The 24,497-nt window shown below is 46.0% G+C and overlaps 1 protein-coding gene across 1 annotated transcript in view; it reads left to right on the plus strand.

Moving 5' to 3' along the window:
* The window catches only part of SYNE1 (spectrin repeat containing nuclear envelope protein 1), a 1,959,630-nt gene that overhangs the window by 1,428,060 nt on the left and 507,073 nt on the right, over positions 1-24,497 (plus strand). The window contains exon 104 of the mRNA XM_085611789.1: positions 23,699-23,800. Within this exon, the coding sequence (XP_085467915.1) occupies positions 23,699-23,800 (102 nt within the window). The remainder of the gene's footprint in view (positions 1-23,698; positions 23,801-24,497) is intronic.

The raw sequence follows: 24,497 nt of genomic DNA on the forward strand, positions 1-24,497 counted from the left end.
GAGGCCATGGTAGAGAACCCCAAGTATAACTTGATACATAGCAGTCCGTACACACAGTTAGTGCCTTATATGCTTCACAGTAAGTCCATAGTCACATAATCTAATCTTGGATGCATGATTATTCATTGCAGTAACCATGTGTGCAAAGACACTAGGATGTTGAGTTTCTACAAAGGAGCTTTAAGTGGTAAAAAACAGGAGCCAATGACAGAGCTCTAGTTCCGTTGTTCATTTGCAAGGACCGTTGTAAATAAAACCTTTACTGGTGCCCCAAAAAAATAAGTTTAACCCTATTTGTGCTGCTTGTGCTACAGCAACCAGATCAAGCATAAGGTAAAGTTTTTATTTTACTGTGGCATAAATAGAGGAAACAACATAAACCATTGCAGAAAACGTGTGAGGCTTACAATCATACTTGAGTAATTCAACAAAAGAAATTCTCATCCTTTTATACTATAACACCATTCTTCACATTTTATAAGCGGAAAAAAATATGTGCTCATTGCATGTGTTGCTGTAGAAGCACATTTCTGATAGAGACTTCTAACTACAGCTTCCTCATCTTTTGAATACTCCCCCAGTGTCAGACTGGATCTGGAAAATCTTCAGTAGTATCTCATTGTGTTGGCAAGTGGCACTGTTGATTCCGTATGAAAGTTGCTTCGTGCCGCATGTGACATGCGTAGGCCTAAATAGGTACCTACGCCCACGTGGCTGACATCAGTTCCTTTCTTTTTCCTCCAACAGACATGGATCCGTAAGTACTCCTTGTATCTTCAATCCTCTTTCTTGTTCCAAGTTTTCTAAGATCTGCAGTGATTCCTCTCTGAAGCACCTCACGGACATTCAAGATTGAGAACTTTGTGGCAAAGCAGTGCAACAACCCATGCCTAGATTGTTTGAGATCAAATGGTATGTCCTGATCAAACTCACGAGGTCGCTCTCATCACCGGTCTTCTCTGTGATCCAATTCCTCAGGGAAATGAAAAAATAAGTGCAAGAAGTTCAAGTGGGACTCAGCCCCATCCCACCACTCTTGGTCTTTTGAGAACACTTGTGAGTCCTCCTTCGGCACCAGTCGGTATCCTCCCAATGCTGTGGACCAACTTCAGTACTGGTTCCCTTCCTGGTTCCACATGTGTGCTGGAACATAATCTACCAACGCCGATGCTGACGCAGCTGACTACGGATGATGATGGCTAACCCATAGTGCTGTCTGAGAAGCACTGTCCCAACCTTGACCGAGGTAACATGCTGCTTCGTCAGAACCCTGCTACCATCCTTCTGATTCGGACACAGTGCCTCTACCTTCTGGTAGAGCTCAGGTCCTTCATGACTTTTTCGCCACGGATTTTGACAGTGTGGGTTAAGATGTTATGTTGGGGATGAGATTGCCCAGCCCTACTTGGAGGATAACTGGTTCAAAGATCTCCAGGATGGCAGTGGTCTGGCAACATTCCCAGACGGTCTAGTTTCTCCTTCAGGACCAGCCACTAAAGACAGCACATACTTCGCTGTGATTATGCAAAGGGCAGCAGAGATTCTTGATCTCCTTCTTCCCGCTCAAGAGGTTAAAACGAATGCCCTGGCAGAGGTGTTTCAACCTGGCCCAGTGACTTGTGAGCCTCTGTTACATTTATTGAGGCCCCCACATATACACCCATGGACACTTGGACCAAGCCTTGTTCAGGTGCACCTGTGCATCGCCAGATTGCCAGGCATAATTGTCCTGCTCCAGGCGACCCCACTTTTCTCACCCAGCACCTCACTCCTGAAAGACTTGGGGTGCAGGTTTTGTTTAGTAGAGTGAACCCAAACTGTTTACACTCTAGTTCCCCTGACAGGGACTTGAAGAGAATAGAAACCTTTGGAAATAGGGATGTCTCCTCCACAAGTCTGGCGCTTTGTTCTGTTAATGCTAGCTGCCTCCTAGGCTGTTATTCTCACGCATTGTTTTACAGCTGGTTCCGGAGGAGGCCTTGATCATCCTCTCCCAGATCATGCAAAATGGCTGCGATGCGGACAAGTACACCATCTGATACGGGTTGCACCTGACTCACTCCCTTGGTAGGGCTACTGGAACTAGTATGGCCCTCAGCAGATACACTTGGATGCAGCCCACTGGCTTTCCGGGAGATCTTCATGCCATACTTGTGAATAGAATTTGATAGCTCTCGATTGTTTGATGGTTCAGCTCTGGAGTGCTTCAAGGATAGCATGGTAACGGTGTGCTCTTCTGACCTTTCTGCCTCTCCCTGCCAAACGCACTAGAAGTTCCGACACTTTGGGGCTTTGGTAGTGGCTTTGAACACCTCCAGCATCCCCCACAGGTGCATCAATCACTACAACCTTTTCACCTTTTCATGGCTGCCACCGCGATGCCCCTTGAAGAGGGCAACAGGGATGGTGGACAGCCCAGTCTTCCACAGCCCCAGTTGCTCCTAAACCTTTTTAGCATTGTTTTTGCGGCATATAACACTTTCTTTCTGGTAGAGACTTCCAGCCACAGATTCCTCACCTTTTGAATATTCCCCATCCATCAGACTGGATCTGGAAACTTTTCCATAACATCTCTGCACGCCGGCAGATGGCGTCATTTCTTTTCTTTCCGCACACCAGATGCTGATCCAGAGCTTCTTCTTGTCTCTTTTTGATCTTTATCTTGATTTTTCCTACTCTTACAAAAACATTTTTGCAGTGTGTATAGGATGTCACAGCATAACATGACAGGTTTTAAACCCTGCAAAGACAGTCGCAAGCAACTGTCTATGACAGATCCCCACCAGGTATGCCTGTGGTGTCTGGGATCGGGCATTATTGCAAGATTTGCAGAGATTTCATGTCGATGAACCCGAAGGCCATCGGGAAACAGGAGGCAAAACTTTATTTTACCAAGCACAAGAAGACACAGCATCGGGACATCTCAATGTCCAAAGCTCGATCCTGGTCCCGCTTCCGATCTCAGATTCGATGGAACTGCTCTAGAGGCTGATCTTTGCCATGCTCAAAATCCTCTGGTAATTGTAGTAAGGAGGCCCTTTTTATAGTACACCAAAAAGAGGTATACTGTGCAAAAAAATCCAGGTATTCCCTATAAGTGGACAGGGGCTTGCTCTAGCAATCCCCAGGTGCTCTCTTAGGGGGTTGTGTTGTCGAGCATCAAGAGAGGAGTGTTAGACACCTGCAATACACACACAGTGAATAAATGATGCACATGACTCAATAAGGAGATTCACGCCAATTTATAAAAAAATAACTCTTATCTTTATATAACTTTTCGCACCAAGATCATCAAAATCAGGTAAGTACGTTTCGAGTTCTGAATTTTTACAGATTTGAAAAGTCAACACTTAGTGCTATATCTGAAGCAGTTATGTTATCCTACAGAGGTAAGACATACACTGCATACAGGTACTTCACAGCAACTTATGGGACCAATCTCCTGAACTTAAGGTAAGTATGTGGCAAGGTCCAAAGCTACAACAACAGGGCAACTCAGGCGGCACAGGGGCGGCTGGGTGCAGAGGTGCTTGTTAGCGTCAGGTGCCCTATGTTATCCAATGGGGATCAGTCTGGTTGAAAAGAGGCTGCAGGCTTTATCTGGCAAACCAGTCAGTCTGAACCAACAGGGGGACTAAGGTCTTGCAATGCTCAGAGATGTGGAGACGGGTGCATAGGTGCTTTGAGGCATCAGGTTTTCGTAACCGGAGAAACTCGAGGTAAGTGGGGGCTGCACAAACAGGCTGCAGGCACTGTTGGCCCACTTCAACTTGAGCTTGGGGTGACAGGTGCAGTGGTGCTGGTCAGGGTCAGGTTTACATGGTCATGGAGTCCTCAGACGTTCTTTCTTTGGTGCTTGCAGTGTTCAGGGGAACAGCTCCGCTGCTCCACAGGAGTTCCTGGGTCTTTGTAGAAGTGCTGACTGCCCTCCCAGGATCTTGGAGGCACAGCAGCTTGCAGGGCGAGTCAACTTTCATGCAATTGTCGGGAATAGACAAACTGTCCGACAGAGTTGGCTTCAAGTCAGTTGCTTCTTCCTCAGTTCTCGCTTTTCGTGGCTATTCACTCCTTCTACTTATGGGCCGGCAGGATCTGACTTCCTGGTTCCAGGGGCTCTCCAAATGCTAGATTTGGGGGCATATGGGGAGTTTAGGGCAGTAGCCAATGGCCTACTTACCTTGGGGGTCACTACAACCCCTATATGACCACTTCCTGTGGGACGTGCGCATATCCCTGTCCCAGAGTTCCTTGGTTTGCCATCCCATAGATGGAAGACTTCTGACTTCCGTATTCACTTACATTAACGCACCTTAGTGGTGGAAATAGCCTGAACGTGAACATGCCGCTCTGATTATTAATGTTTCCCCCTGCCCAGGTGCAAATGGACCCTGGACAGGGGGGGTTGTCATCCTTTCCTGCGAGGGAAAGCAGATTCACATACCAAAGGCAGTGGGTTCTTTGAAGCTCCCTGCCTTGAAATTCTAATTTGCAGGTCAACCTGTGGGAGGGAGTGTTAACACCCTCTGCCTGAGCAGACTTTGTTCCTGACCTCCTGAGAGCAAAGGCTCTCACCCCTAAGGGTCAGAAACTTATCTGTGGTGGCAGGCTGGTCAGAACCAGTCAATCAGCACACTAGTAGTTGGTAGGTTTTCAGGGGGGCACTTGTAAGATGGCCTCCTGGTACATGTATAAATAAATCTGTCACTGGAATCAGTAAGGGTTTATCAGTATGAGGTGTTTGATACTAAACACCATATGATTCAGTGAAGTCAGTATGTACCTGGGTAACATGTTTTTACCAGTGCCCAGTCCATACCATAAGATGGCTTCCCTCTTCATTTGTACTGTCAGTAATTAAACTGGTCAGCACACGGGTATATCTGCTCATGCACATATGTCCTCACGTGTAATGTAATGCATCCAGTTCAGTTCAGTTCATAAACTTTATTCGGGTAACTTAATACCCATAAAAGCACAACATCATAACAAAATGAATAACAAAATGGAGGATTGACAGTACACTGTAATCAAACGTTTATAGTAATATAACTATAGCATTTGATACATTTAATGACAGATTAAAAAAGAACTTCATTGGTAATAAATAAATAATTACTGTTAATAAAACATTATATATCAGCTAGCAATTACACAGAGATAATCAGTCAGATAAAGACTCAGGGATCGGGCATAGTCTTACGTGCTCTGGTGGCAATTCTCAAAAAGGTGCTTATGCGAAGGATCAGCTCTTCATCAGCCAGGGAAACTAAGCATGTATAAGCATTATCCAGACTAATAGGTCTTCTCTTTTTAAAAAATGGATTTAAAAGCCACTTTGTATATTTTATATAATACTTACAAAAAAATAAAAAATGTAAAATTGATTGTACATAATCAAGATTATGGTGGTAGCCGAGAGGAAAGCACAGTGCAAATCTGACAGTTCCTGCTCTAAGGCGGAATAATAGGCTCCTTTCCCAATGGGTCATGCGTAGGGTGAGATCTATAGGTAGGGAATGATAATGCTGTTCAATAGACATGTAACTAAGAACAGAAGATTTCTTGGATTCCAGACCAATCCTTTCTGTATTATATAAGGAGTAAAGAGCATCTCTAAGCTCCTTTTTTGGCACGGTGTCAGCTATATTTGGATTTGAGAAAATACTTTCTTTATTAACACTGCACAGGCTTTGGTGTACTCCACTCAACCAAGGAATTTCCATCCCTTTCTCACACATAAGGCAGTCATTAATAATCTCTCTAGTGAGGGCGGCAGCCTGGTTCTTCCATACCGATAGCCAAAAAAGAGCAGGGCGGGCACGTATTAAATCCGATATAAAATTAAGATTAAGTTCTCTGTGGCAAATGTATTGTGGGGTAGAGATTGGGATGCCCAAAAGTTTCCTGCAAAACCTATTTTCTTCCTGCGGGATATATGAACAATTTGCGATACCCCAAATCTCAGCCCCATAGGTGGCCACAGGGACACACTGTAATTTAAAAAAAATTTAAGTGGCTGATATAGCACCAGTGGTCTTTGGACGGGGAAGACTAAGGATTGAGTTTGTGCCCTTTGAGAACTTGCTACTGGAGTGAGCAAGATGCTCAGTCCAGGAGCCGTCCGCAGCAAAGACCAGACCAAGCTAGGGAAATGTACTGGTGCTTGTCAATTTCTGGCTACCCACTACAATAGAACGTAACTGTCGCTTCCCAGGACGACAGGACATTAAAAATGACTTATTAAAATTGACACATAGGTCCAAGCTATCCATGTACTCAACAAAGGTCCGTACTAAGTTATGCAGAGAGTTCGAAGTGCGGCCTATAAGGACCGCATCATCTGCGTATATTAGCACGGGAAGAATTTTACCATTAATCATGGGAACGTCATGGGTCGAGGTTTTAAGCAGATTGTTCAGCCCATTAATATAGATAATAAAAAGGAGGGGGGCCAAGACTCAACCCTGTCTGAACCCCTTCCTACCTTGATGGCTCCCGAAACCTCGCCACCCATGCCGATCCGTACCTGCGCCTGCAGGTCTTTATGGAGGTGCGCTAGGAAATGTACCAGAGGTTCATCCAAGCCATATGCCAAAAGAATTGCCCAGAGCTTCGACCTATTGACAAGGTCGAACGCTGAGGACAGATCCATAAGGGTCATATAGACCGGAGACTTCCGTGCAATGGTGTATTTCCCAATAACCAAATTAAGATTGAGACATTGCTAGTTGGTACCCACCTTGCTACAGAAGCCTAGCTGACAGTGCTCTAAGATACTATTTTCCTCTGTCCAGGTTAACATTTTATTATATAGGACTCTTCCCAGTATTTTTAAGGTATTATCAATTAATGAGATCGGCCTATAGTTACTGGGCTGGGACCGATCTCTTTTTTAAAAAATTGAGACTATGATACTCTTAGCCTATGTGTCTGGTAACGTGGCGTGAGTTAATCTGTTAAAAACATTTAAAAGTAATAGGACCCAGAAATCTGTTTTCCATTTTATTAGATCAATTGGTAACCCATCTGGGCCAGGTGCTTTGTTCCCAATGCTCTGTTGGATAGCCTCTTCTACTTCAAAAATGGTTAGCTCAACGGTGGTAAATGGGCCATAATCATATTGGTCAAGCTCTGGTTGCGGGGTAGCATACATTTTTGAGAAATGTTGCAGCTAATGGGAGTTAATAACTGACCCATCGATCGAAGCTCCCTTACTGCGGGCCAAAAAATGTTACCCTTTTTTGTACTTGCGGCCTGGGATAAAGTTTCCCAACGTTCATTTAAGAGGGTTCCCTTCCTTTTCCGGATTACTGTGTTATATTCCCTCCTTGCCGATTGTATGTCGGTGGCGCACCTCGGGTTAAATGACACTGCCCTACGAAGATTCCTATTGGCCAATGTGCACTCACGGTCGAACCATCTAGGATTGTTTTCTGCCAAAAGGGCAGGTTTCGACAGGAGTGTTTTAATAGCTAGGCACAGTTTAGAAAAATCCTGAACTACCTCAGTGTGTGCAATCTGTAATGACAAGCAGGAATTAATAAGGTGCATATTGCCTCTAACTAATGTTTTAAAAAGTTCGCCACTATCAACGCCCTTCCAAACTAGTCACAAATTATCAGTTGAGGGCATGAGATTTTTTGCCCCGCATTCGAAGGAAAACGCAGGCCGAGATGCAGAGCTCAACACTATTTTAATGGGGTTGTGATCCCCATAGTCCGTTGCAATTACTTCAGCGGCCATTAGTTGATCTTCAAGGCAGGGAGAAATAAAAATAAAATCAATGGTTGACGAGCAACCCCTTCCCCTAAATGTTGGTAATTTTTTATTAGTGCTGCTCACCAAATCCATAACATTAGTCACGTTGTTTGATTTTAAAAACAATGTTAACTCTGCTCCCCTACAGAACGAGGGCCCAGGATTACTTGTTCCTTCGCAATGCACCATACCGTTGATTGTAGCATTAAAATCTCCCCCCAAGAGAATCCCAGTAGGTCCCTCCATGTTTCGCTGACTATCTAAGTTAGAAATAAAATCGAAAAGCCCAATGAAGTTCCTGTTAGGAACGGAATAAAAATCATTGTTATAAAAATTTACCAAATATAAACAAACCCTCCCTTTAAAAAGGACAACTTGGTAGTTTCTATTATTAGTTGGAAGAACCTTAAAACTGCCACCAGCAGCCACGTTAATCCCAATGAATAGCCCCCCTGATGGTCTTCCCAATTTAGGGCTGGGGGCTATTACACTAAAACAATGGAACCCTTCGATGTGAAGATCGTCGGTGGCCCAGGTCTCCTGGAACATGACTGCGTCTTGTTCCTTTACTATGCGCAACCAATCTTGTTCTCCGAGCCTGGATTGGAGTCCCACCACGTTCCAGCTTAGAACGCTCAGGTTGGCTCCCATATTTACCATAGTTGGAGCTGATTTATCATTAGAGGGTGGGAGTACGATATCTGAATGATCCTCCTCATAGACCTGTGAATTGATCAACAACGGTGGTTGTTAATCTTGAGCATCCAAATTGCAAAGTGCATGGAACCGATTGGCTGCCAAGGGTATTACGTGAGCATCCCTAAACAATATAACTGGTGGTTTATAAAAGTAACCTAAGGGGAGTGCGCAGATGTCGGTATGTTGTGAAAAAGATTGCTCTTGAGTGCTAAGTAAATGGCGAACCGTTTATGGTCTACAAAAATTAAGGACAATATAATCACCGTTAATGTTCTGATCCGAATGGCCAACCCACCCTACTCTCCTGGCCATGATAATTTCCTTCATTGAAGAGGGGTGGAAACGTTTATGTTTACGTAGCAAATCTGCAGATTTATTGCGGAGGTCTAGCCAGGATTCCCTCTGGCCCTCAACAAGGTTGGGAATACCAGCCAATACTAACACATAAAGACTAGAGGCCGGTGGCAGGCTCAAGACAGATGTGCTAGGACTTAAATGTGTATCTCTAAGGTGGTCTGCAGCAACATTGTTTGGGTCAGCCACAATAGTTCCCTGCTGAGGCAGGTTACAGTTCACACTACCTAGTGTCACGTTAAGATCATTTGGATTGCATGTTTGAGATGTACCCAAGCTTTCCCTCTGCGCGACATTAGAATTTGACACAGGCAAGTTGTTTTGATTACAACTGGAAACACTGGGATTGACGAAGGGGGTAACCTGGGGGGGAAAAGCAGCACCCATCAATTGCGTAACAGGCCCATGTTTGTTAACCACTGATGTTATAGGATTCCCTCGTCCCACTTCATCAAGAACTTTGTTCAACCTCCCACCGCTTAAGTTGTCCACAATACGGTCCAGTTGCTTAAATTTCCCCCACAACAGTTCAAAATGTTTATCAATCACATCCTTGAGGGTAACCAACATAGTCTCAAGAGCTTCCGTTGCAAACCCTGTTTGTGTGACTCCCCCCACAACACCTATGTTGGCCTCATTGCACATAAATTCAAAAATAGTATCTGTTGCTACTGAGTTTGTAATGGCAACCACGTCAATATTTGGGCTGCCAGCAGGTTGAAGGCCTTTGGCATTTTTAGAATTGGGTTTGGCAGTGGCAACATGCTTTTTTTTTGTAGATTGAACACTTGATTTGATATTCCTTTGTGCCTTAGCAGCATTACCCCTAGTGTTAATACAGGGTACATCTGAAACAGACACATTAGGGTAGTCCCCAAATGGTAAAAGTGGGTTGGGGGAAACAAAGTCAGGCCTTGCTGGTGATATGTTTGGTATATTCAGACAAGTTGTGTTGACATTAGCAGAACCACCCAGCGACAAACAAGATTGTAACATGGCAGGGTCCAAAGACAGCCGTCTTTCGGTCAGATGGATTTCATGAGTTAGAAGCGATTCAGCCCTTACAATAAATGCGTCCAGGGTCCCGGCTACACCTTTTAGTTTGCTCATTTTATAACATAAAGTAATGTAGTAGCCCAATTACACGATTGTGGATCCACCAAACAATAACAAAAAACAAAAAAAACAATGGGCAGTAAGCTGCTTCACAGTACCTTAACACCGGATATCCCGAGATGAGAGGACAAAACAGCGTTGATTGCTACCGCCAGGGCCAAATAACGTGGCCAAGCCTCCTTCGGCCTCGGATGGGCTCAGACGGGCAAGCACTTGGCCCGGGCTTTGCACGGCGCGCGTCCTGCGTATCGGGAGCCGCGCTGTTATTTATGCGCCTCCGGGCGCAGTGGAATGGCGGCAGCACCTCCTGGCGTGAGTGTGGGTAGCAAAGCAGTATGGGAGCAGTAGTCCTCCCCTCATCATGGCAGTTTGACAGCGGTTCCCGTGAGGCGGGAGCCGTGCTGTGATTTATGCGACTCCGGGTGCGGTGGAATGGCGGCAGCGCCTCCTGGCGCAAGCGTGGGCAGCAAAGCAGTATGGGAGCAGTAGTTCTCCCCTCCTCACGGCAGTTTGACAGCGGTTCCCACGAAGCGGGAGCCTCGCTGTGATTTATGCGCCTCCGGGCGCGGTGGAATGGCAGCAGCGCCTCCTGGTGCGAGCGTGGGCAGCAAAGCAGTATGGGAGCAGTAGTCCTCCCCTCCTCACGGCAGTTTGACAGCGGTTCCCGCGAAGCGGGAGCCGCGCTGTGATTTATGCGCCTCCGGGCGCTGTGGAATGGCTGCAGCGTGTCATGGCGCGAGCGTGGGCAGCAACGCAGTATGGGAGCAGTAGTCCTCCCCTCCTTACGGCAGTTTGACACGGCAGTTTGACAGCGGTTCCCACGTAGCGGGAGCCGCGCTGTGATTTATGCGCCTCCGGGCGCGGTGGAATGGCGGCAGCGCCACCGGGCGCGAGCGTGGGCAGCAAAGCAGTACGGGAGCAGTAGTCCTCCCCTCCTCACGGTAGTTTGACAGCGGTAATGCATCCTGCCTTGGGGCTGTAAGTCCTGCTGTAGGGGTAACTTACAAATATTATATGCAGTGTTAGGGGACATGGCACACAAGTGTATGCCATGTCATGTTTTCACTTTTTAGAGCACCTTTTCACGCAGCCTGCAGTGGCAGTCCATATGAGTTTAGTGCTCGGTCCCTTAGAGTGGCACAAGTTATGCTGCAGCTCTTGGGGACCCTCTTTAGTACCCATGCCCTAGGTACAAGAGTTACCACTTTGGGATCAAGTGACCAGTTGTCCTGTTTTGAGGAAAGAGCACTGGCACTGGGTACCTGTTTGCAGGATCCCAGTGCACTTCAGGCACAGTTGCATGAAATACCAGGCAAAAAGTGGAGGGACTACTGCAGCAAAAACCCAGTTTCCTACAGTAACCACAAGAAACACAGGAAATTGAAATAGAGTTCAGCTCCTTTGTGCTATTCCCACTCCCATGACGAAGCATGTTGGTGATGCCAACCGTCTGGCTCCTGCTTTCGAAGTTGGACGACTTTAGAGTCGATTCCACAGCTGGTTGCAGCACAACTTGAGTTTCTGGGTCCTTTAGCCATGCTGCATTAGATCAAAGAGTTATGCGCAGCTATGCTCTGGCTCTATAGATCTCTGCCAACTCTGTTTAGCGCAGCGTTCTGCATCAAGTAGCTTAAGAGCTACTGGTAGCTCCCCAGCTACTGTAAGTAGCTCTTCTGTCGGCAGGTATGTGATGTAAATTAGAAGCTTTTGCTTGGCTGAAATAGTGGATGTATACTGAAATTGGAATCATATATTTCAAGACTAAAATGTGTGTATTTCAGAAATCATATGTCGATGTTTACGAAAAATGTTTGAATTTCCAAAATATATTTAAAGCTGATATTTGAGTGATAAAAATAAAACGGTCTTGAGGAGACTTATGACTAATATTTTTAACTAGGTGTTAGGAGCAGTGCGGCATTGGCTGTTATGTTTTTGACATGCAGAGACATTCCACATTGACACAGCATTTTTACATATTTGCTGGCAACCTTGCCTGATGCACTGATGTGATCACAGCTGGTAATGTTGCATATGGTGACCACTAATTTAATTTTGTCTTATGTGGTTATTATTACATCTCTAATAATATTAGTAACTCGGAGGATTTTTATTGAATATTAGTAGCTCTTATTTCAGAAAAGGTTGGAGAGTCCTGGTCTAGCATGCATTTTAGCCCCAGAGAGCCAAGAGGCCTTACTTCTGGATTGCCACTTGTGGGTTGGCCCTCGTGCCAGCTGGCCCTTATGAGCCTCTTCTGCCCTCGGTTCCAGTTCCAATGCATTCCCCGGCACCCAAGCCCATGTCAGACCTGCGTACGTTGATGCTGACCTTGCCTCCCCAAGAGGCCGTCCGATTCTCCTCTATGAATTTGACCAATGCTGCGTACAAATCCGACCGAGGCGCTGGTCGCTGCACTCAAATTTCCAAATCGCAGGCAACATTCATTGCATTCCCTCTTTGGCAATGACTCTGGCAACGGCTATGACCAAGGTGATGAGTTCGCCCAGCCCTGTGCAGAGGACATCTGGTATTAGGACTTGCATAAGGCTAGTAGGCTAAATACCACTAGAGACAGTTTTTTTGCTCCTCATATACCTGCCCCAGAAAAATCTGACACCTATGCTGTGGTTATGCATGTTTTGGGACAAGGCTGAACTCTGTCCTTGAATGATTCAAGGAACGTTGAGCTGCCACTTGCTCTCTGGGTCTCTCTGGCCAGCCTCTCCAGGCGCATCTATTCCACTGTTCCTTTTGTGGCTTTGTCCGAGCCGAGGCATCCATTACTGCCAGCCTATCCAGACTCACCAGGGACCTCAGCAGTTTCATGGGAGAGGCCAAGGTGCCCCTCGGCGTACAAGGCCAGCATGCCACTCAGTCTTTCCCCTCCAACCCTCCCCTCCACTGTACCACCTACCAAACCTCTTTAGTGTGCCCTTACAGGGCTACAGCCATCAGGCAGAAGGAAGAATCCACCAGTTCTATCTGGGGTTGGAAAGCGATCCCATCGGACAGGTGGGTACTACAACTTGCCTGAAAACAGTATGCCTAACCTTTTCTTCCCTGCAACACCTTCCACTGTCCACCCACTGACTGACAGAAGACCATCTTTCCATTTTGCGGCAGGAAGTGCAAGCCCTTTCGACCAAAGGGGCTGCTGAAAAGGTGCCAGCAGCAGAAGTAGGATTTATTTTATTTTTGAAATTTGAACAGCGAATAGCTGCCCCAGTGTCGGGACGTCCCAGCGCTACCTAAACAAGAGCCAATAGACCACTCTAGAACATAGAGACTAACCTACGCTGGGAAAAGCCAGGTCTTTATAGCCTTTCGAAATACTAGATAGTTCTGAAGTCCTCTAATTGAGGCTGGAAGGGAGTTCCAGAGGTGCGCTGTCTGAACCTTGAAAGAGCGATCACCTACTCTGGTTCTATGAAAACGGGGGGTGCAGACTGAACCAGAGCTAGCCGATCGCAAAGGGCGATTTGGCACATATTGGACCAGCAGATCCGCTAAAATCGGCGGTCCTTGTCGTGTCAACATTTTATGGGCCACACGTGGAGACTTAAAATTGATTCTTTTCGCTAGTGGCAACCAATGAAGCTTAGGCAAAAGGTTCGCAACCGAACACAATTTGGGAAAAGTGCTAGCAGGGCGCGAGCTACAGCATTCTGAATTCCTTGGTGGCGAGCCATACAAGATTTATTGGCGCCTAAGTAGAGGGAGTTACTATAGTTTAACCTCGATAAAATTGTGGCCTGAAGAATAGTTTGGCAGACCTTTGGTGCAAAATAGCCAAGTAAAGGTTTCAACCCTCTTAGGAGACCAAAACAAGATCCCACTAAGGCCTTGGATTGTGCATCGAATGAAAGCTCACTGCCTATCCAAAAGCCTACGTTTTTTACTGTCTTTTTTGGCAGGGGTGCAAGTTTTAATTTGTCAGGCGACCACTGTTCAGACCAAAGAGCACTGTCTCTCCCCATCACGAGAATTTCTGACTGGGCAGCATTAAGCAGTAAGCATTTTGCTGTCATCCATTCAGAGATGGCTAACAAGTCCTCTTTAAATTTAAAAAGATTATCTTGACATTTTTTTGAGAAGGCTATGACTAGCTGGGTGCCATCGGCGTAGGAAACCAATGCCAACCCTCTACTTTTTGATAACAGAGCTAGGGGTTGGACATAGATGTTAAAAAGCGCAGGGCTCAATATAGAGCCCAGTGGGACCCCATGTTTGATCGCATGTGTCTGAGAGTTGTACAGTGGCACAACCACTTGAAAGGTCCTACCTTCCAAGAAGGATTGGAACCAAGCCAAGGCCAGCCCCCGGACTCCGATATCATGAAATCTGCCTAGAAGAATATCATGGCAAATAGTGTTGAACGCGGCTTGTTGTTGTTATTCCCACTACTTTGTGGTGCCCAAGAAGGGCGTAGGTCTTCGGCCTATGTTAGATCTACACCCTCTCAACGCCTTCCTCTGGAAGGAGAAATTCAAAATTCTCACCCTGTCCCAGGTCTTGTCTGCTCTCGACCCTTGACAATGGATAGTGGATTGGACCCCCAGGACACTGTCCTGCCTGCAGATTGGCGCTACCTGTAGTTTTTGGTGGCAGAGGAGCCTTTTCAGTTTCACTCAATTTCAGTGAGGTTGACTCGGCAGCTGTTAGAACGGATGGCATCCTGTATCCTTCTGGTCGAGCATGCCAAGTGGCATATGTGGACTCTGAAGTGGGATCTGGAGTATCATATGGCCCAAAATCAAGGGTACCTCTCCAACCATATTCAGATTTCGGAGGAGACTGTAAAAGATCTGCAATTATTGTTACTGGACTGCTATTGGATCAGCGGTAGTTCCTTCTCACTTTCTCACCCAGAGCTGACAGTGGTGACTGATGCGCCACTTGGAAGAGACAGAGATCCGAAGCCTGGTCTCCGGTGTAGTCTGGCGCCATATCATCCTTATGGAGCTGAAGACCTTCATGCGGTCCGTCCAAGTGAGGGTTGTAAGAAAGTGCCCTCTTTTGCATAGTTGTCTCCAATTTTTTACAAACTGCTGATGTACGTTGACTGAGTGTGCCCTGGGTTCCTGCCAAACAGGTACCCAGGGCCTATGTTCTTTCCCTAAACTGCACTGAGAAAAAACACAATTGTCACTCTTGGACCACAGGTCAGTCTCTTGTATATGGTACCATAGGTACCAAGGGCACTGTGGCCAAGGAAGGCCTCCAATGGCTGCAGCACATACTGTGCCACCCATAGAGGCCCTGTACCTTCACACACGCACACTGCCTTTGCAGGCTGCATGTTTTGGTGCAGAACCAAGTGAAGATTCGACATGGCATACATCCCTGTGTGCCATGCCTACAACCCACTGCCCTGGCATAGGTCAGCCACCCCTCTAGCTGGGTGCACTATACCAGTGGTGAGGGTACAGGTGCATCAGCCCTGTACCCCTACAGTGTCTAAGCCAATTCTTAGACATTGTAGTGATGCCATTAAGAGTATATGGTGCTGGGAGTTTGTCATTACGAACTCCTCAGCACCATAATGGCTTTACTGAAAACTGGGAAGTTTGGTATCAAACGTCTCAGCACATTAAACCCACACTGATGCCAGTGTGGGATTAAATGAAAAATGCACACAGAGGGCATCTTAGAGATGCCCCCTGAAAACCAACCTAACACTAGTGTCCTGGTTGAATGGCTGCTTGCCAGCTGCCACTACCAGACATGTTTCTCGACCCCTGGGTTGAGAGCTTGCTGCTCTCGGGGGTCTGAAACAATGCACATCCTGGGACGAGGTGCCAATCCTCCTCCCCAGGATGGGCAGGGTCCACGAAGGAGAAGCTTCAAAGGCTTTCCACCGTTATGAGCTATTCCAGCCCTTTGCTGCTTCCAGCAACTGGCTCCTTCTGGTTCTGACCCCCATTTTGGGCAGCTGAATCGGCTGGAAAACCATGTGAGGAAGGGAGGTGTGCCCACCTTTGCCAACCCCACCCCTCAGGTGGGGGTGGCAAGGTGAAGCACAACTCTCAGTACCTGTCATCTTGCAGATGAGGGAACCCAGCCAGCCAGAGAGAGGCATATGCCCCCCTCCCACTGGAGGGTGCCATAATAGGGGGTGTACCCACCCCAAGGAAGGGACCCATATGTCCCAACCTTTGCTTACCTGTAACGCCCCTAAATCTTGTACTTAACAGCAACCCTGAACCTTGCCACCTCAGACAAGAACCAACCAAGAAGAAAAGAAGAAGAAGAACCGAAGAAGCCGTGCTGAAACTAAGAAGAGGATGACACCCACTGGCTTTGCCCCAGCCCTACCAGCCTGTCCCCATTTCGAACCTGCAACAGCGAAATCCCAGTGTGTCCTGCAGCCAGCAACCTCAAGAATCCGAAGGACCTGCCCTGCCTTCCCGTGAGCACCGGATTTGCTCACCAACTGCCAAAACCTCAGGTCTGCACCACTCTGCACCCGATGCCTATGGCCCGAGTTCGAGTGGCCCAACACCACGAGGAGGTCTCCCTGGCGATCCTAGCCTGAGATCTGGTGATCTCTGACCTGCCTCGACACTCCAAACGGCGCCTGCAGTCTCTTTCTGGAGGATCCCCGCGACCGGAGCTGGTAAGAAAAGTCGCCGCCTAAAGACACCCCTGCACCCAACGTCCCAAGACCTTGGGTGGCCCAACCGACGGTGTCCCAGCATCCCCAGGCATCCCATCTTGCCTCTCCAACCGGTTGTCACCTCCATAACATCTTCATCCCCAAGCCTGCAGTCTTTGTTGCAACTGGAGAATCCCCATTGAAAACAACAGGGCACCATATGGCAAAACAGCACCCTGCACCCAGCCGCCTCTGCACCGCTGCGGGTTTACTTTGGGTGCTAACTCGGATCCCCCTTTGCCCTGAGCCTGACACCAGGAGCTTTGCTCCCACAATCCTCTAGCCTGGTCTTGAGCAGCCACAAACCGGAGGCCCCCTTATCCCTCGTTGGATAACATTGGGCCTCAGCACTCTGCAACCAACCTCCCTAAGGTGAGGGTGTTCCGAGAGTGCATTCTCGACCCTGGGGGAACTCTAGTTCTAACCCAGAATACCAACTCCCACAAACGTGTACTTACCTGCAAACCGTTAATTTCTTTTCTCTGCATAGGAATACATTGACTTTTTTTCCTTCGAAAATTGCTCCGAGTGTGGAGTTGTTTTTTATTGAATATTGAAAAACTGCAGTATGTACAAAAAGTGAATTACTTACCTTTTGTCTAGGAGATGTCACAGTGTGATATCTAGGCATATCACACTGATTAGCGAAAGTAATCTCAAAAGTAACATACATAGTAATCTGCAAAGTAACTGAAAATGTATTCTATATTGCATTTGAACCTGCATTCAACTGTAAAAGACTGCATAAGATTTTGCAAAGCATTTATTTCACTTACCTGCACCAGGCTTGGCTTAGTTCTAGAAATAAAATAACTAAATAATATTTTTGATACAAACAAATTGGTCTGAGTTCAGTCTTTGAGTGTGTTACATCATTTGCTGCCTGAGTGCGTACAATACTACTCTTTGTGAAAGCCTTACTGCTTCCCCACACTACCACAAATAGAGAGTAAGGTTCTACTTACTTTTACCTTTGCCTACCTTTGGGATTCCACTTGAATCTGTGCACACTATACCTCATTTTGATATAGTATATACAGAGTCAGCTTCCTACAAGGGTGGTACAGGTTCTCACTGACAACACCACCACCATGTGGTACTGCAAAAAACAGGGCTGGGAGGGGTCACAGATCATGTTCCAGAGAGCCTTATGCCCCTGGAAATGACTGGACCAGCAAGGAATCTTCCTGGCAGTAAAAACACCTGGTGGGCTCATTGACCACCAGGGTGGGCTAACTCAGCTGTCTGCGTCTAATGGATCATGAGTAGTGGTTGCACCTGGATTTGGTGCAAGATCTCTTCTGAGAATGAGGAAAACCTTGGCTGTTTGCCAGCACTGAGAACACCCAATGTCAGCACTTTTGCATCCTGGTGTTTCCAAGGTTTCTCTCTTCGGAGATGTCTTCCCCCTCGATGGAGCCGGTTACTCTTGTACACCTTTCTGCTGTTACCACTCCTGCACCGACTTCTCAAGAAGATCGGGACCGACTGGGCCCAAGTCATTTTAGTGGCTCTGGACCGGGCAGAGAGAGGTTGGTATCAAGAACTGCTGGACTTGAGCGTCTGCTCTCCGATTAGGCTGCCCCTCAGAGAGAATCTGCTGTTGCACTAGAAATATTGTGTCCCTCACCCCGGACTTCACAATCTCCACCGTGGTGACTGAGTGGCACCAGCTGAATGCATTCGATCTCTTTCCAAAGGTAGTGGATGTCACCTTGGCAGCCAGTCCTCCCTCAGTAAAGACTGTGTACACTTGTTTCAGTGAAAAAAAATGTTGTTGCGGGCAATGCCAGATTGACCCCCTCAAGGTCTAATTGTCGGATGTCCTGTTGTTTGTTCTAACCCTAACCAGCAGAGTCCTGCATTGAGCGCTGTTAAAGGTGATCTTTTGCCCAATCAGCCTTCATTATTTGAGTCACTGGTTGTGTTGAGGCTTATGAAAGGGCTGCAGTATGTTTTTCCTTCTCTGTTTGTGATTGTCCAATAGGACCTCAATATTGTCCTTAATTATTTGATGTGTACTCTATTTGAGCCGCTCCACAGCTGTCCCCTACTGCTCCTTACCTTCAAAACCGTGTTCTTTGTTGCCGTCACGTCAGCAGAGCATGTGAGCAAGCTTCAGTTTCTCTGTGTTCAGCCACCATACACCACCTTCTTACCCGATGAGCTGGTTCTGCAAACTATGGCATCCTCTTTACTGAATGTTGTGATGCTGTTCCACATCGTCAACTCATCAACCGGTTGACATTCTATACTCTAAGCATGGAGGAGAGACTCTATCGCTTGGACACCATTAAAGCACTGAGCTTCTACCTCAATTGTACCAACGACCACCAGCTGGGTGATCAGCTCTTTGTGGGATTCACGGAGTTAAAGTCAAGGCTGTGGAGAAGCATACCATCACACTCTGGATCGTGCTCTGCATTAATATTTTCTATGCACTTGCAAAGACGCAGACTCTGGAAGGACTGTAAGTGCAAAGTTGCTACCATTGCATTAGCAGGCAGAATCACTACCCTAGACCTCAGCCAGGCAGCTACATGGGCGTCCCTCCACACGTTCACGAAGAACTGTTGTCTGGACAGCCAAGTTGCTCTAAAGCCAACAGAGACTTTGCCATGAAAGAGGAAGCTCACCTTTGAGACGGAAATTGCTTTGGAGCCTCCTCCAGCCCCTAAGCACAAGAGAAGCATGGATGTGGGCAACAGCCCTCTCCCTGTTGCACCTCATCCTCCTCCTCCACCACCACCTCCTCCACCGCTACCTCAAAGTTCTCCTCTTTCATATTCACCAGAAAGTTCACCCCTCTCATCTTACAAGAAAGGCAGCCCACTTCACCCTGCGGACCCCTAAGACGCACCTTATGACTCGATGCCTACTGATGACCTGTGGGACGACTACAATGCCGATCCTCTGGGTGATACAGACGCAGATCTATACCCAGCTAGGCCACCTCCTTGATAATACTACAACGTACCATGAAGTGATACAGGGGTGGCCACATATTATAAGGTGAATATGCATGTCCTCCAGGAGGACGACTACTTCTTGCTTGAGATGGTGTCTAAGACCCCGCATAATGTAGTTCCCCCTGTGTTCAAGGGTATGCTTAAAACCACTGCAGACACCTTTATTGAGACAAGGGTAGTCATGCCCTTGTGGACACAATATTCAAGCCGTCTTCCAAAGACCCACCCTACATATATGACCACAAACCACCTGACTGCCTTGTGTATCACACTGCGTGTAAGGCCAGGCCACAGGAGAGGCTCTCCGTCTAGACAAAAAAAACAAGAAAATAGTTGCAGTGGGCAAAAGAGTAGGAGCGCAGGCAGCAAAACACTGGAGGATCATCAATTTCTTTGGACTGCTCTTCCTATATGAGAGAGAACACATTGGTACGAGATGAAGGATCTCCTTAAGCACCTCACCAGGAATACAAGCAAAATGGGGAGCAATTGGAAGCAGAAGGAAAGATCATGTCCAACACCACCATCTGCTGTGCCCTGGATGCCACTGACACTGCGGCCTGAAGGGTTAAAACCAACATCCTTGTAAAACATCACACCAGGCTCCGGGTCTGCAGTTTTAAGCCAGAGGTAGAAGAGCATCTGCTCAACCACCCCTTCCATGGCAAACATGTCTTTAGTCTGCAGGTTGACCAGATCCTGCAAAAATGTAAGAAAGACACAGATACTGCCATCCACTCATATGGGGTCCTTTCAGAGGGAGCTATACGGTGCAGGTAGCAAGACCAACTCCCGACTCTTCTTCCTCATATTAGAGGCAGAAGCAGGCCTACTTCCAGCAGTCACTTCGGGCCTGCAGAGGCAATAATAACAGGAAGAGGGTCAAAGAGGGCTCTGACAAAGGGGCCTCCACCTCCAAACAGTGATTTCCCTCACCTCCTGTCGATCACACAGCGCCTGCTGGGGGAAGGCTTCGCGATTTCCTCTCCCCATGGCAGGAAATCACATCAGACAAGTGGGTGTTAGCAGTAGTTATGCACGGCTATTGCATATTACTTCTCACACCCCCACCCAGCATTTCTTCCCACAGGCACATTCTAAGCTGGAACATCTTCATTTCTTAGAGGAAGAGGTACAAGTGCTCCATTAGAAGTGGTCCTACACCAGTGTTTCCATTGCTGGGGTGCTCCTGATGTAAACCTGTTCGCCAACTCTGAGAAAACAAAATGCACAAACATCGCCTCCACGTAGTACCCACATTCACAATCCATGGAAATGCACTATGGATCAACTTGTCAAGTCTCTTTGCATACTTTTTTCTGCCTCTCCTGGTCATTCCAATGGAGGTGCGGAAGATGCGGCAAATATTTCAAACCCTCGTCCTTGGCAGCCTTGGTTTTGGGCCCTGCTAGAGATGTTGATCAGCACACAATTAGCACTCCAACAGGCTGGACCTTAGGGCAGATCAGGCATCCAAATCCCAAGCAACTCAACCTAGCGATCTGGCACTTGAGGTCTTAAAATTCAGTTACCTGGGTTTTCCCCAGTAATGCATAGACATCCTGCAGGAATCCTGTAGGCCTACTACATGGACATGCTACACAGCAAAGTGAAAAAGATTTGTCCACTGCTGCTTTGCTAAAAAGCTAGACCCTCTAAAAACTGCAGTCTAGGATATTATTGGTTCCCTGCTCCTCCTCCAGAAGTCAGCCCTTGCCAACACATCAATACAGCTATAGCTGCATACATGCAAAACAGGGAACATTCTTCCCTCTTTTGAAGCCAAGCAATCCTGTACCTTCCAGTACCTTTCCTTGAAGGTAGCTTGCCTGGTTGTGATAATTGCTTTATGCTGCATTAGTGAGCTGCAAACCCTCACTGTAAAAATCCTTCATCCAAGTTCACAAGGACAGGGTAGTGCTCAGGCCAAACCCTGAATTCCTTACTAAGGTGTTTTCGCCTTTTCATCTCAACTGTACCATAGAGCTCTCAGTCTTCTTCCCTCAATCAGACTCAGTAGCAGACAGAGCTCTTAATACCCTAGTTGTAAAACACGTTCTCATGTACTACATAGACAGAACTAAACTCTCTTGAAAGGCATGCCAGCTGTTTGTGGCCTTTGCAAAGCATCAAAAGTGGTAACCTATATCTAAAGCAGTAATTGCTAAATGGATAGCCAGGTGTATTCAGACTTGCTATAAAAAAGTAAAGCAAGCCCTCCCTGTTACCCTTAGGGCTCACTCTACTCACAAGAAGACTGCAACCATGGCCTTCTTTGGGAACCTTACACTAGCCGACATATGTAAGGTAGGTGCATGGTCAACGTTTACTAAACATTCTAATGTTGATGTTCTAGCCAGACAACAGCCTATGGTTGGCCAAATTGTCTTATACATCTTATTTCAGACACCAGAATCCTCAACATACTTTCATTGCTTATAGCAGGGTATTGCTTTACAGTCTATGCAGAGCATGTGTACCTACAACAACACATGCTAAGAATGGAAAATGTTACTTACCATGTAAGCATCTATTCATAGATTGTTATGCTGTAAAATTGTCCGCCCTGGATGTGTGCGGCTCTGATCACCCCTACCTCTTCATTCTATCTGTCATTATCTTCTTTGTGCAATACACATGAATATATGATTAATATCATATAGTGTTTGCTCACCACTCTATAATACACTCATCCACTGTGCGGAGAACAGTCTTACATGGAGTCAATGCCCATGCACATTGCGGGATTAGGGAAGAATCACTGTACTTAGTGGCTTGAAAGACTTCTTCAAAGAAAAAGAACTTGCAAACATCCGAGCCCAACATTAGGTGACAGGAATACACAGAGCTTGTAAATCTACAGCACTACAGTCTACAAACAGATGCTTACAGGCCCAGAAACTTTTTTCTTTGTAGCAGCTCTCATTATGTAAATAAAGGAAACATTATGTAAAAACCTGCATGCTCCTTTTCTGCTCTGGTGCATAACTTAGGTGTGAAGCAAATAATTATCTGCAACTTTGCAGAATAATGCTCCAAATTTGTTTATGCTGGAGAAAGGCTCCTAGCATGAGCTGATGCCAAATAGGGCAATCTGCTCTGCCATTGCAAAAATCTCTCTGTATATTTAGCCTTTTTATATATTGGTTGGATTCAGAATACTTCTTAAAAAACTGGACTTTGAACCTGATTAAGTCAAAAATTAGGAATTTTCCTAGCATTAGTAGAGAGCAAATCTAAGATTTTATGAAAGATAGTAAGGTCAGTGAAATATGCAATTTCATTTATTCCTGATCCCAGCAGCGATAGGCAGATGCAGAGTTATGATGACACTTCATTACTATGTGAGGGACTCACATCCAGAAACCAACTTTCTTATTTGATGCACCTGCCCAGATTGCAAATAAAGGAAGAAGTATCAGGCCTGTAGAAAAGGCATCCACAGAGAAGAAAGATTTCATCAGGAACAGTTCAAACAGAGCATGAAAGTGCAGTTAACACAATTTATGGTAGCGAATAGTAATTACTAGCCCACACCACTTCTTGTGACTAGGCTTTGGAGTCCTATGTCTTGCCACTCTGGGACAGACAAGCGCCTCAATTGGATGTTTGGTCCACAGTGAAAGGGTGAATGTGGACCCATTACTGTGCAGGCCACTCAAAATGGCTTGTTTCCTTACATAAATGTACTAGGAAAGTACAGATTTACTATTCATAATTCCACTTCCATGTACCTTTAAGATGTATATGTATTTCAAGGTAAATATATGAGCAGTTAAATATACCAAATCTATACTTATCGATATATGCTTACCTTCACATTATTTTTGTACTCAGTATTCTGGCTGATATATTTTTCTAGCTTGATTTTTAGGGCTCAGTATGCTACTAGTATATTCCCACTTAGCATGGCTTTTTACACTTAAAGGCCTGTAAATGAAGAGTTTAATACATCTTTTAGAGAAGACGTTTGCTTTTGCTATCATAAGTAGATGCCACATCAGAATACTTGAAAATGTATTTGTGTGCTTATTTCTGGATTGTCGACTTTTGTTGGTTGTGTATGCTCTGTGTGTCTGGCTACAATCATGAAACAAGAAGGGAATCTTCAATTTATTCGAAAAATCCCATTGATTCCTTCTAGAATGACCTGAAGATGCTATTTACATCTTTGGCTGACAGCAAATACACAATTCTGCAAAAACTTTCTGAAGTTGTGGAGCGACCAGCAACTGAACAGATACAGGTACTTTATTAAATCAAAAAATCTAGTTCACTAGTTAGGACCTCTGCCCGTGGAATCCTGATATGTGTGGTGTATTTTGTTTTAGTTAGTTGATATAGTGTATTGCTAGCTCGAAGAACCATCTGACCTCTTTTCATACAGCATTTTTCTTTTAGCAGGATCATATTAATCAATAAGTACTATGCATAAAACAGAAAGATATGCGAACTCCATGTACAAGCATAATGATGTGATGATGATTACATGCAATTAGAGCTGTACTTGGTGATATGAAGATTATATTTGACATATTCATTACACACATGTGCTTACTTCACATTGCACCTGTTTGTGATTTTAGGTCTGTTTGATGATTTGATTTTTCAGAATCACATAATTCCCTGACCAATTGCTGAAGCTACAACCAGAACTGAGATCACTGGAGAACCTGCCGCTAAACTTAGTTAGGGTTGGAATTTTGTATTCAAACGGGTTGATGGAAGCATTCCTGTATGCAGGTAGAGGACTGCAACAATCGGAGAAGCAAGGGATAATAGCATTTACCATCACTTGTGGTCCTAATCCTAACTTGTGGTCTTTTTAGTGTTTCTATGTTCTCCAGAGCCTATCTCAAAGCCTTTAGACACCTTCTTTGCTAAATGGTGAAGTGCTGACGTTTCCCCTATACAAGCCTGTGTTCGGTGACCATGCTTCACGC

Source organism: Triturus cristatus, chromosome 6 (assembly GCF_964204655.1).
Source record: "Triturus cristatus chromosome 6, aTriCri1.1, whole genome shotgun sequence".
Taxonomy (NCBI): Eukaryota; Metazoa; Chordata; class Amphibia; order Caudata; family Salamandridae; genus Triturus; species Triturus cristatus.